At 39.8% G+C, this 13,763-nt stretch overlaps 1 protein-coding gene across 1 annotated transcript in view; it reads right to left on the reverse strand.

Annotated features, from left to right (window-relative positions):
- Window positions 1-13,518, reverse strand: part of col24a1 (collagen type XXIV alpha 1 chain) — a 95,142-nt gene extending 81,624 nt beyond the window's left edge. Inside the window, exons 1-2 of the mRNA XM_080473294.1 lie at window positions 13,123-13,518; window positions 4,986-5,056 (exon numbers count right to left, since the gene is read on the reverse strand). Coding sequence (XP_080329420.1) covers window positions 4,986-5,056; window positions 13,123-13,175 — 124 coding nt within the window. The 5' untranslated portion in view covers window positions 13,176-13,518. The remainder of the gene's footprint in view (window positions 1-4,985; window positions 5,057-13,122) is intronic.
- Window positions 13,519-13,763: the final 245 nt, after the last annotated feature.

The raw sequence follows: 13,763 nt of genomic DNA on the forward strand, positions 1-13,763 counted from the left end.
GGAATCGTCAAAGAAAAGTTGAGGTGAGCAAAATGAGGGAAAGTCTCTCACCACAATAACAGCAGAGTCTCTGCTAAAGACTGAGCCAGTTTGCACCACCTCTTCAATTGTGCCAGAAACAGGTGCAATAATAAACAAATGTTTTCAGATGCAATTTCATTGTGTATTGTACATTAATTCGCCAGCATATACTCCTTACAGTATTTTGAGCAATCTGGAACACACGTCCTATGTTCAATATGAACTCAGGAAGTCAAACATACTTTGTCAGCCACAAACCGCAGCGCAACCCACATCCGTAAACTGTGGAATATTATATATGCTCATGAATCTGAAAGCATAAACTTCTCACATCTGGTAGTATTCACATTTTTTGCCCATTTTTATACGTGCAACTCTTTAGTGGATCAGGCCCATAGTATTCAGTGTCTCGCCTATAGGCACTTCAACACATGGGCATTAGCCAATAGAGATCTAACCCCCCTTTTCCTGAAAATACCAAAACAAATCTGTTTTCATGCTGGCATAAACCACAAGGCTTTAATTGAAGCAGATAATGTACAGATAATACATATCATCACATGTACCAATAACTTTTTTGCAAAGACAATTTTAAGAACAACTAATTCAAAAACCAATAAAAACCAGTAATTAACTATATTTATAAGCATCTCAGGTAGCACAGACCTGCAATTAAAAAAAAGTACTTTACTTGGAAAAAGTAACCTGCCCTACATTTAATTGGCTCTATGAATTGTATATTAGTGTTTCTGTGACACATCAGCTGAGCCGTCAGTTTAATGACCGAGTTCAGTTGAAGTTGAATAAGTTATTTCTGATTCAATTAGAGGATCACTGAGGTTATTTTGGTGTATTTCAGTTCATCTGTCATCGACTTATCTTTAGTCGTTATTAAAGTCCACTATTTTCACTCCTGTGACTGTGAAACATTTTTTGTCAGTCATGCAGAACTGAACATAACAGATGTTCTTTAAAAACCATGATTTATGAACTGAAGTGGGAGGAAGCAGCAGAAAAACATGCAGACAGACTCATAAAGGGGAGCTAAAGTTTATTCCAGGCTTTGAATACATAACAGCTACAGTGGACACATCCTAACGTTGATGTTACATAATGGACAAGTAAAACACTTTCCGTGATGCTGACAGGAGGAATGAGCTGCCTCAGTATCATTGAGACACTCCTTCAGTAAACAAGAGTTTAGTGTAATAGTAACCACAAAGATAAAAGCTTTGGTAGTAGTAATTAGATAATTGTAATAACTGAAACTGACGCACTTAGATGCACTTCAGAAATGCAATAAATGAAAAACAAAATCCTGGCTTACAAGTTTCAGTCGGAATTTTGGACTATTTGTGCACGTAGAGTCAAACTTCTCATTATTGTCAAAACACCTGTTCTTGTCCTGTTGGCAATGTCTGTGGCCTGAGCATCAGCTGTGTTGAGTGTTTTCATTTCATTAAACAAGAAATTGATCATCTCTTCATTCCAGAAGTGACACTTCATCAACTTTTCACTGCTACAAGTATGTTTATTTATCCAAGATTAGTTTTTTTACACGTGTATGTGTAAATTTAAAATAAATCAGACTTACAGGCCTGCATGAACAAAGAAGTAAGGGAAATAGTGAGAAATCTAGATGTGTTAATATGTTTTCGTTTTAGTCAATTAAAGCCACTATTTCAATCTTAAACTTGATTTTACATTTGAATAATCTGAAAACTGAAGAAACCAGAAAAATATCATCTGGCAAGAATATTGATAGAACTACCGGATTTTGACCATGATATCCATTCAATATGAAACACACACACACACACACACACACACACAAGCATGCACACACCCACCTGCGCACAAAAACACATCCAACACACACGTGTGCACACCCACTCTCACACACTCCTCCCATTTACACAGGCCTCCAGGTTGCTGCTGTCTTTGGCCAGCAGCATGCACACATATGGACATATCCACTCACGTGTCCATTTTTATCCTCTTTCTCACACACACATATACACTTTTACACAACTGTGTTGCACTTGACATTTACAGTTTTAGCATGTCAAGTATTTTCGTTCCCGTTCATATCATTACATCACTTATATTGTCGTTTTCACGTTTCCTTTAAAGTCTTGACTGAGGACTGAAACGTGACATATGTGACACATTGCCCTCTTGGCTAAAGGTTTGTCTATTGATCTTTACAAAAAGCCAAGCCTGCACAGAATATCCTTTGTCGCTGAGTAATGTTTAGTGTTTTTGTCCAACTGAGTCCCTCTCGTCAGCAGAGCCGACATAAATTCTGTTTTAAAAAATTACCTGCGGCTAGGCAAATAAGAAAAAACCCCTTAGAGGACCGCTGCTCTCATGAATCTCTGGTGGCAGATTGATTCAAAAAGCCTGTGTGGACTGATTTCCTGTATCCCAGTTTAGTTTGCTCCTCATCTGGGCTGCAGCTGCCTTTCTCTTACTCACATCCTGGGGACGCTGTTCTGTTGCCATTACGGACAACCTTTTTCAAACAAGAGCATGTCACATCATTTGTCTCCCTTTTCTAACTGTAACACATGTTCCGTGAATTAATATGATCGGTCAAGAAGGAGGATTTCCATTCTTCGACTCTATTTATCAGTGATGACAAGAGTTTGCAGGTCTTACAAAAATACAAAATCACGTCAACACATATGACACATCTGCCTGAAAAAAGATAAATATCTGTCTCCCTTATGATCCATGCTGGCTCCCTGGAGGAGCAGCAGACCCAACAACTGCAGATAATATGCCACATGTACAAAAGATGGCCACGACTGATTGACGAAAATGTCAAAGTCAATTCTTGGGAGATATTTGTCTATATACTGAGCAAACTACTGCCTCAGATGTGGTGTGGCATCATAGGTTTCTCTAAGCTCATAGTGACTTCAATGCACATGTGATACATCTGATTTGTAATGTTCCTCCTGACACATGACAGTGGTTAGTGCATTAATTCTTTATTCCTTTGTTGGAAAATGGATTGTATTTCATGATTTGTGCAGCTCATCAAAAGTCAAATCTGTAAAGACATGACAATTAAAAAAAAACCACTAAATTGTTCCAGTAAACTTTGAGAAAGGTGCTGCAGTTTTGTTTTGCCCCTTGGCTTTTTGATTAAGCATGACTTCCTCCCTGTCAGTGCTGATGCACTGATGCAAGAAAATATGAAGGAATAATAAGAAAAGTATGCTTTGGCACATAAAGCTAAGTCAAGTGTCCCCTTTCAACCGAACGAAATGCATATCGGGGGTCACATTTAGGAAACCTTTTTTTAAGGAAGAAATTACATAATAGGGTATTGGGTGGTGCTCACCCATATAAAAGCATATAAAGCTCTTTATTTACACTTTAAAGTTTTTGAATCTTAACATTTTCTTTATTCACACTCTGGGAATTGGATTTTCAATGATCAATCAATCAAATCAATGTGTGATAAACAAATTTAAATGAGAACAGAGCATTGTTCTGACTCACGTTTCACAGGTTGTTGTTTTTTTTAACTTTCCAAACGTTCCTGGCTCATCCTCAGAGAGAAACGTCTATCTGCAGCTGATCTGAGCACGCTCTGAGAAGTCCTTGACATTCTTTGCCTGCGGTAACGTCAACCCAAATTCCAATTAACCTGTCTCATATGTTAAGACAAGCTGCTCCCGCACTCAGTGTGCATTCCTCCTCCTCTCATTGTGATGGATTTATTCTGTACGGTGAGCTCACCATCTATAGATACACAAGGAGAAGACAATGCATGATGGGAGAGAAGAAGGGACCCCTAAGGCAGTTTACTGTCTCCTTGCAGAGGGGCAGTGTTCAATACTGCTTTAATGATGTCTGGGCACATAATGTGGCATTTCCAGGAAAGATCAATGCACCAAATTCACAGAGCACCCATTTAAATCCATTGAGGTTTTTATTTCCTTAATCCCTTTTAAGAGTAGATCTTTCAATGAATCCAATTATGTATTAAGTATATTGACACTGTGAGGATGGTTATCCAATTGCTATGAGGAAACTAGCAGGTCCAGCAAATAAAATACGTGCGATCACGTCCTTGCTTCTGCTCTTCTCACTCTTGTTTCCTCTCATTCATGTGGCTTTCTTAAGGATACAGATGTTTATCACCTTATCAGCAGCATCTGTCCAGCTGAAGCACAGCTGGTAAAACATACTCAGCCATAGCTGATATTTTTCTCTTTCCATTTTTCTGGCTGATTGGTGTACCTTATCGTATTGCTCTTTTGACCATGGGTCTTGTATGATGTCTGCAGCTGACATGTTTACAGTCCTCTCCAATGGACCAGAATGAGACAGGTAAAGAGAGAGCCAACAAAGGTTCAGAGGCTGTTTATGCATGTAAAGAGGGCAAGAACAGACATGCTGAGAGAAACGGTAAAAATGACAAAGGCTGCAAGGAAGGGGAGCTCCAGTTTGCAGTCACTAATTGTCTTTAATACATAGATATTTACTTTTATCTAATATAGCTCCAACTGTTTGGATTTCACCCTGCAAAATACTTTTTTTTCCAAACCCGGTCTGAAGAAGAGCTTCATCAATCAGACTATGTCAGTTTTACCTCAAGTTTTGTGTCAACGCCAATATAACATTCCAATATATCTTCGTACCTTATCACCTATAATTATTAGGTGTATAGCTGAGTACCTGAAGCTCACTTAAATGTTTTTGTTTTTTATGTCAGGGAGCACAAGGCTTGAGATAGAGGCAATGCTAAGAACAGGACAGGAAAAGAAAACTTTATTTAATGTTATTAAAAAGAAAAAAAGATTGGTCCAATCAAAATCATTCTTTATAAAATGAGCAATATGAATTGTTGGAGCAATTCACCAAATATGCCAAGAGGCTCTCCCACCAAATGATTAAGGCAAAGCAAAACATTTGAGTAAGTAATGCATTGGGATTTGGCTATTCACCTTGAGTTAAGTAGTCTTCTTCTCCATTGAGCACTGCTGAGCATACTGACAGGAGCAGGAGAAAGTTCCACCTGAAGGGGCAAACAAAGTAAAATCACAGAGCAATTAGCAAAGTTTGACAGTGAGACTGTTAAAATAAAATACATGGAATAGTGGAAGAATAATTTATTGCGTCAAGCAAAATTCATTTCACTTTAAATGCTGTTGAACGACGCATTTCAGGCCATCACAGGTATAAGAAACTTAACTGCACCCTGTGTATTGTATGCAAGAAACAAACACACCAGCAGTTGTGGTGATATAGTTTATATACAGGTGTTGCAGTCCGTGTGTGAGTCCGGGATCATGGTGTAACATAACTTAGTAAAAGTTAAAATTTCAGTTTGTACAAAATAGTTGTGTAACATAAGGAGAACAGCATGAGAGCAGGATAACACACGTCAGTTATCATTGACAAATAAACAAAATTGAGATACTGTGATGAGCAATACTAAAAATGACAAGCGTTGACACATGGCGCACAACTTAAAATGGCATGTTTTTAGTAAGCGGCTCTGTTCCCTGCCTACACGGTGATTCTACACTGAGGAGTGTAACCACAGCGCACAGATGAGCAAATCTTCCGACCAAATGCTTAATCAGTTGTACAGAAAACCTCCAGTTGAGGTTCCGTCTCAGGTGATTTATAGAGGAGACAAATGTGTTTAATATGGGAAACGTGACTGAAATCCCACAGGAAACACAGTCATTCACGATCAAACACGCATCCTTCTTAGAAGGTTGTCTTTCTGAAAGCAGGAGTTCAAACTATTTCTCACAAAGACATCGAGGTGGAGATTCAGGAAGAGGTATCTGAAATCTCTAAAGTCGATTTCTGCGTTAGGATAAATCTCCTCCTCTCTTCACGTTTCGGCAGGCTGTCCCTTTACCTTCAGAAACACAAAATGGGTTTCTTTGTACTTTTGTGGACAAACCATAAACCTATTGTGTGACGACTAGTTTTAAAGATTGTGTTTTCAGGCGCAATACTGATGTTTTAATATTCCTTCTTTTTATTGGTATTTACCATTTTCTGTGTTATCCAACAATTCTTTTTGACTGGAGTGACAATTAAATTATAATTAAAACCATTACGTGGTTTAAATTATACATGAGAGAAGCCTGGCTGGCATCAAGGGCAAAACCACATCGAAACCATCCAGTGAAACTGTTTGAAGTGATTTTGCGATGAAGGAAAATAGTTTTTTTGTAGCAATGGGTGTGTAGAGCCTAATAACCTAGATAACAACTAATAACCTGATGATGCAAATTAAATTCTTATACAACCTATGTAGTAATTATTAGAAGAAAAATGTTTTTGATACACACAACTCTTTCCGCGAACATTGTAAAACTCAAGAAATCAAATTTAATTTTAAGTTTGTTTTTGTTTTGTTTTTTACTTAAAAGGTTAACAACATTTGATTTGCATAGGTATGTGCACGTTATAACCATACAACCATAATGGCGAACTAAATATCTTTAAGGTTAACAACATGGAATTTTTAGGCACGACTGGTCGGGATTACATAAAGTATTGTCATAAATGGGTATAAAAATACCATGAAGCAGAGAAGAACCAATTAAATCCTTTATAAAGCATCTATAAAGGTTTTAACTTTAATTCATAGAATAAACTATTAAAAAAGTGAATCACATTTGAAGAATGGTCATTTTCGTCAAACGTCATCATCTGCAGCCCTAATGGCTAAAACCAGTAGTTAGACCATTTAAAAGGGAAACCTGGAGCCCTTTAAAAGACAACCTGACTTCTGTGTTTATGAAGGCATTTGACTTTGACATTTTTATGTCCTGAAATGTAGTGAAAAGCCAAGCAGAGAGCATTTCTGTGTCATGTTTTATTGTTTCCAGACTATGATGGATTTTGTCTCAAAGGCATAGTCAGTTAATAACAATTTAATGCTGTCCATGAAAGCATGCCTCAACAAAGCTATGACCACAAAGAGGGAAAAGCCCCAGCTAAAGTTTACAGAAACAAGTGTTTCCCCGTGTCTTGTAGGATTTTTTTTTTTTCCAAGATGTAAAGGGATGGCTCATCATTCCCAAAGGACTTGAAGTATAAAATATGCCTTTATAATCTGAGAGCCACAAACACTGTCGACACAAAAGTAATGATCCAGCTGCAAAAAGAAGGTATTTGTTTGCAAAGCACAAAAATGTTTTATGAGTGCTTCTGAAGATGGTCATTGAAGAAACAGACCAAAAACAATAAAGACTTTTGAAAAACTTAGAAAAAAATATATTTCTCATGGTTGTCTTTCTCACTCAAAACCCTCTAATGTCACAGTGAGATTCAGTAAGTTCATGCAGGTCAGTGTTACTGCATGTTGCATGAATGTATGCAGCTGCACTGATTTGACCCTGACTGACCCCGCCTCTAGGTGGCACTGCCCGCCATACAGCTACAGAGGAAGGACATCCAGTTCTTTGCAGGATCAGAGAAAGGCCAAAGACATTTTTCCCCAGCTTATATGATTTTTTTTGTATTATTTATGTTCTATGCATTTGCGAAAGGAAGGATGTGTGGTGCTGAGAAGATAACATTAGATAGGTGATATTTCTGTTTCTTGTATTGTGCCCGTGCGTCTTTAACGCCATTTAATGTATGTGAGGTATACTACACAGTGTGCTACAGAAATACAAATGCACAAACTGTTTTTTTCTTTTATTTGTGCTATATCTTATCATAGTCAATGAGTGATGGAAGCAAGTCAGTGACACAGATTACTTTATTTGAAACAACTCTTAATCATTTGCACATCTAGATGATGCTGTGGCCTTCTTGTTTTCAACCGTGGTTGTCCATAATGTTGGTCTTTATCATATGATGTAAGATTTACTTTAATTGCCAATGAGCTTTGTGAAATGTTGAAGTTAGCGACAATTCCAGTCAATGAAAACAGTTCAAGATTAATGCAGATTGGATTTAGGATGAATGTTCTAATGAGAAAGTTTCCATAAATGTTCTCGCTTTCAGGTGAAAACAAACAACAAACTAGTTGTACATGTACTCTGCCGCATACGTCACAGTACTTCATCATCTACAGTGAAACTTCAAAGCATACCCTGCATATTCGGGCCAAATCAATCACATCAGCAGCCTTTTACAGGGCAGCAGCTGCTTCCACCACTTGAAGTCGTTCTGGTGACTCGTGTCATAATTTTTCAACACTCACATGGTTTGGTGGCTGCAGCAGAGCACAAGAGGAGACAGTAGTCCTGCTATTTTAATATGCAGCTGTGTGAGACTAAAAAGAGCGCAATCAATCAAAAGGCGCTGTCACACCTTGAACCCTCAGATGTTGTTATGTGCATGGTGATAGCGCCACGCAGCATGACAGACGTCTCAATGTCTCACAAGCAAGGGGGTAGGGGGTTGGGGGGGGGGACTTTCAGAAGTGTTTTGTAGGCCTGTGTTTGACAGCCGATCTCAGACGGGCAGTCATATTTGTTTTCCCGGAGCAATAGCGCCCTGCACACTGGAGCAAAAATATAATGAAAGGCAGAAGAGAGGAGGGAAAATGAGGAAAACAACAATGGGTGAAAAAGAAAAGAAAACAGCTGGGACTACATTGAAACACCCTGAACGGTGTCTGTCACCTGTTCCCCATCGGGAAATCGGTGTGACATTCCTCAGGCGTGAAGCAGGAAAAACTGATAAAGGGAGGCGGGGGGTACTGTATGAATACAATCATTCATTTGTAGTGACTAGAGAGGGAATAATAAAATTGACATTTATAAGGCCAATGAGGAGCTGGTTCTCCTTAGAAGTTGGCAGCTTTTAAAAGTAGACCAAAGGCAAGACAAAAAAGAAACAAAAGTAAAAGCACTTAACATTCCCATTTGGAGTGTGTGGGGCCATCTGATGCTGATTCAGACAACTTTACTTTTTTTTTTTGCCGTCTCTCTCTCATTCTCTCTGTTGTGGGCTATTTCAAGCATCCCCCAGGCTCAGCCACCAAACAGACTCAGGTCACCGCCTCACCACATCCATGGTAAGAGGTGGGAATTTTAACTCAGCCGTTTCACAGATTCCTCTCCCCAACATCAGATCGGTTTGAATAATACAACCGTTTTGTTTTTCACCTACACAAAACAAACTAAGTGGAAATGGTCAATCTATTGTCAGCACAAGTGAAATGTAGATTAACCTTTTTTTTTTTTTACCATTTCATTATTCGATTTTGAAGTAATTCAGTGCATAAGTGACAGTACGCCATGACATGTTTCTCAGTCCAAGCAGTTAATGGAAGAGACTGCTGAACACAAGACAAAGCTCCCCAAACAGGGCTGTGTTGACTAAGGGAAATACCACTATGTGGGGAGTGGGTGTCATGTCAAGACTATAAATAATCACAACTTAAAACTCCCCGCTGCAATGAATCACTCCCGCGCCAACAGATATTGCCTTTCTCCCCTTAAAAATTAGCTTGGATCCCTAAACAATGGTTCATTCAAGTGAGGAAAAGGCCGAGAGGCAAAGTGCTCAATTAGACTGGGCAAATAGAAACAAACTCACTGGAGTTCGTTCACAGTCCTTATAAGGAAAGGGGAAACAATTTCCCCACGTTCACCGCTGATGTCTCTCAGGTCATTTTGTGAACGGTGGCATTCACAGTACCATGTTTACATGTCTAATTTCACAGGCCTCTTACCGAATCCATTAGTCGCAACAAAGCTGTTAATCTTTCGAAATAACAGGAAAAGTTCGACATCTTCTATAGGATGGCACAGAATGAACCGCTACCAGCAGATTTACTGTGGTGAACTGTGTTTAGGGTAAAAAATGTGCAAAAGGTAACAGCCGCTCCTCTTTTCTTTGCTTTTGGCTAAAAAGGTTCTCTGATTTGTAAGGACATGTCGGACCTTCTAACCAAACCTGACGGGAGTCACCTTGACTGACCTGTCTCACTTCACCGCTTCTGCAGACTGACGTTTTGCATCAGCCAGCAGGAAATCAGGAAGCTGCATGCAGCGCTCCCACGTGGAGTCATTATTCTGAAACTTTTTTTTTATATATATATATATATATAGAGCTTGACCTTAAAACATTTGCTTAACCTCTAAGATTAATGCCCCCCTTGGCAAAAAAAAAATGACATTATGCTTGAATCAGGTATTGAGGCTCATGAAACATCTGAAAAATTCTGTGCAACGTATAAACATCAGATCTTAACTCGCAGCATCACACACAACACATGGATTTCATCATGCTGAAACCCAGAAAGTATCTCTCTCAATGAACAGATCATTTTTCGGGGCTAATCAGATGTTTTGTTCCTGCATGCTTTGCTTCCAAAATCTCAACACAAAACGCTCCTGGGTGGTTTAAAACTAAACTCATTCACTGCCAATACCTGTTCCCGCTGCCTGTGTTTCGGTTTTATTCAGATCATAATGACTTCATAGGGGAACTAATTGAGGTTGTCTCCTCCTCTGCTAAATGGTCATCAGCAAAACTTTGCATCCAAGACTCAATTGCATATTTAGAATCTTTAATTTGGCAGGGCTCAATTTGCAAATTACTCCAGGTGACTTGTGTAATAAAAAATATGAATCTAAGCTTTTTTTTTTTTTTTAATTGGTATGTCCTGTGAGTCTGTGTTTTTTTTTTTCTCTTGGACATAGTGCACATATTGGCAGCTCACTCAATTGGTGCTCGGGGGTCAAGAGGTCACTGCAGACCAGAGTAAAGATTGACTGAGTCCACAAGACGGCGAGCAGACAAAGGGCTGTGAGTAAACGTCCACAGGCCTTTATTGGTTTGCCCTTTTCCTGATGTGGAGGGACCTGCAGATGTTGGGAGGGATTATTACACTCACTCACACAGACAGGCCAAAATCCCAACAGCCAGTGATGTAGAGGAGGTGAGTATCTTGCAGTGAAAGAACAAAAACAAATGGAAAGTGGCAAATTTTGACGTGAGGGGCCTCACTGAAAGCCATTACTTGATCTCAGCATGAGCAGCAACTATTAGTTACAATCTTCGCCACAAGGTCTTTAGATTATACCGAGTAACCAAATGTTCAGTGTTTCTTTCTTGCATTTGAATCTATTCAGCTACATTTTCAGAGATTTAAGTCAAAGCATCTCAGCAGGGAGAAATGAAATCACTCACATCGCAATAGATACCAAAACAAATTCATTATTATGGTTTTTCTATGTTGTTAAAACAAAAGGATATAAGTTAAAGCATAGCAATGCCCTACAGCGTCAACTGCTATGGCTTTTATGGGACTCCTGTAGACATGCAACCAAGAGTGTTTGTTTTTTCTGCAGGAGAGAGGAAACTGAAGTTTTAGGCCATGTTAAAGTAATTATAATCCTTAAATATGATAGTAACCCCGGGGAGAGCTACATCATCTGTTCAGGCAAAGCTGACATGACAAGAGAATCATCTCTTGTGTACTGATTAAATAGGATCATCTACTCATCAAGCATGGCTTCTCAAATGTGATAGCTGCTGATTCAGAAAACGCACATGTGTGCACCTCTTCAGCAGGTTTACAAGAGCACAACAATCATTACACAATGCACAATAACGAATGCTGCAGTTGAACACTCAAATTCAATGTCATCCTGTGATATGAAGGAAAATGCCAAGTGTATTATGGACATGATTTGACAACAGACTCATTCCTGAACTTTCCAATCAAAACCAGACAGATTTCTCAGTACATTGTACAATATTCTAAAAGAATATGTTAGACATCCCACACAAAAGTGTCCTCACATTAAGAAGCTTGCATTTTCAAGCTGTTACTGGAACTATCAGCCCATGTTCATGCTCTTAGTTCTGCAGCTATACAGTTCAAACATGGCCAGCAACAGTGGGTGATTGTCTGGAGCTGAGGAGCCAGTTAACCACTGATGCATTCACTCTAACTCTGCAAAATCAAGGGAGGCCACGTTTATTCTCTGTCAACTCAGTTTTCCCATAAGGCTCTCGTTTTCACTCTCAAGGATGTGGGGGGTGGAAATGGATTTCTGAGAGTCTCAGGTTTGTTTTTCACTGAGCAAACACTATCAGCAGAAAACAACAGAATGCTTTGTGATCTCAGCTTTTTTTTTTTTTTCGTGTGTGGATCTTATCTGGAAGGGGTTCATAATAGAGTGCAGAAAACTTGGACTCACTTCTGACAGAGGATGATAAATGACAATATTTCCTATTAAATACCCTCTGAAGACGTGCATATTTTTCGATGTTTGCAGAGCCAGCTGAATTTAGCAAGACAACAAAACCTGCATGCTGGTGGTCAATAATGCACACTTCCATGAGGAATGTTTAGGTTTAATGGTGCTCAATAGATTTTTTCTCATTCAGAGCCTCGATACTTAAGAGTTTGATATGCTCATTGGGATTCGGGCTGCACACAGTTGCTTCAATCACATCACAATATAATGATGATGTATTACTTTCTGAATAAGTGTCATAGCTTTCTAGACGTCCTCATTCATACTCTCTCTCTCTCTCTCTTGTTCTCTCTCTCTCTCTCTCCCTCTCTGTCTGTCTTCATGCTGCAACGTTTATGTTAGTGAAAGATAAATATAAAGAAGGTGGTTCCACATTATACCCAAATTATAATGGGAGAGATCCCAAGCTACTTGTTGACATGGTGGGTTCATGACCAAGACATCAGTTGCCATGTATAAAACTGAATATGACAGGAATATTTTCAGCACTGCCAATGTCCAGATGCAAAAAATTCAGAGGAAATTACTTCTGGAAAGCAGTGTAAATTAGATTGCTGCAGAACTAAAACGGATTATAAACAACATCAACATCCTGACAAGCAAACAATAAAAGTAGAAAAACTCCAAACTAGACCACTCATGTCTTCCAATACTGCATAGCTTCTCTGAAGATTTGGTTCCCAAAAAGAAAAAAAAAAGGAGGGGGAGACCTGTAGCTGCAAACTGGCGCCCCTGTCAGGAAAAGACGCTAAAAATCCTCAACAGAAACAATTGAAGCCATTTCGAGTGAAACTCTGCTCCGGGAGCAGCTTCGCCACTGGCGCAAAGACGCGCAAGTCCCTCCTGACATCTGCACACAGTAATGAACCAAATGTCCACTTACGTTGCTGCCGCGGAAACGTGTCCACTCCTTGTCCGTTGAGCTCCTAAATGCATTTGTATGCATTTGTCCAGGCAGCAGAGATCTGGGTGAAAACAGAATCACACTCAAGGGGATACCTGCACATGGGCTAACCCTTTGGGAAGCGGCCAGGGGACGCGCGAAGTGGACGGAGGGCGAGTAGTAGTGCCACCTCAGAGTTTCCTCATCGCATTGCGGTTTCAAAGAAGGGAATCTCTCCCACTCGCTCGAACCTGAGCCGCAGATCCTCTGCGCTCTGCGGCGCGCAGCGATCAGGCTATTTCTATCCAACGTGGAGACGCGCAACTGTTGCACCGGGTTGGAGAGAAGAAGAAAAAAAAAAGTGCGGCTTGGAGAGTTTACAGCAGTGCCTACTGTGGGGGATTCAGAGAATTAGCAGTCTGCTTCTTCTTCCTCCTCTTAGTCTCCAACACAACCGTTCTGTGCGTCTTTACCTCCAGGCGGTGGTTTCTGCTATGTGCCTTGACTTGCACTGATGCAAGGGGACCCGTTTTCACCCCATCACAACTCCTACCAGCTGCTGGTGTTGGATTTCACCACTTACTTAGTCGTGACATCACGGGTAGGGGTTTTGGCCAGTGTTCTTCAATGCCTGTTGTCTA

Source organism: Lipophrys pholis (assembly GCF_963383615.2).
Source record: "Lipophrys pholis genome assembly, chromosome: 10".
NCBI lineage: Eukaryota > Metazoa > Chordata > Actinopteri > Blenniiformes > Blenniidae > Lipophrys > Lipophrys pholis.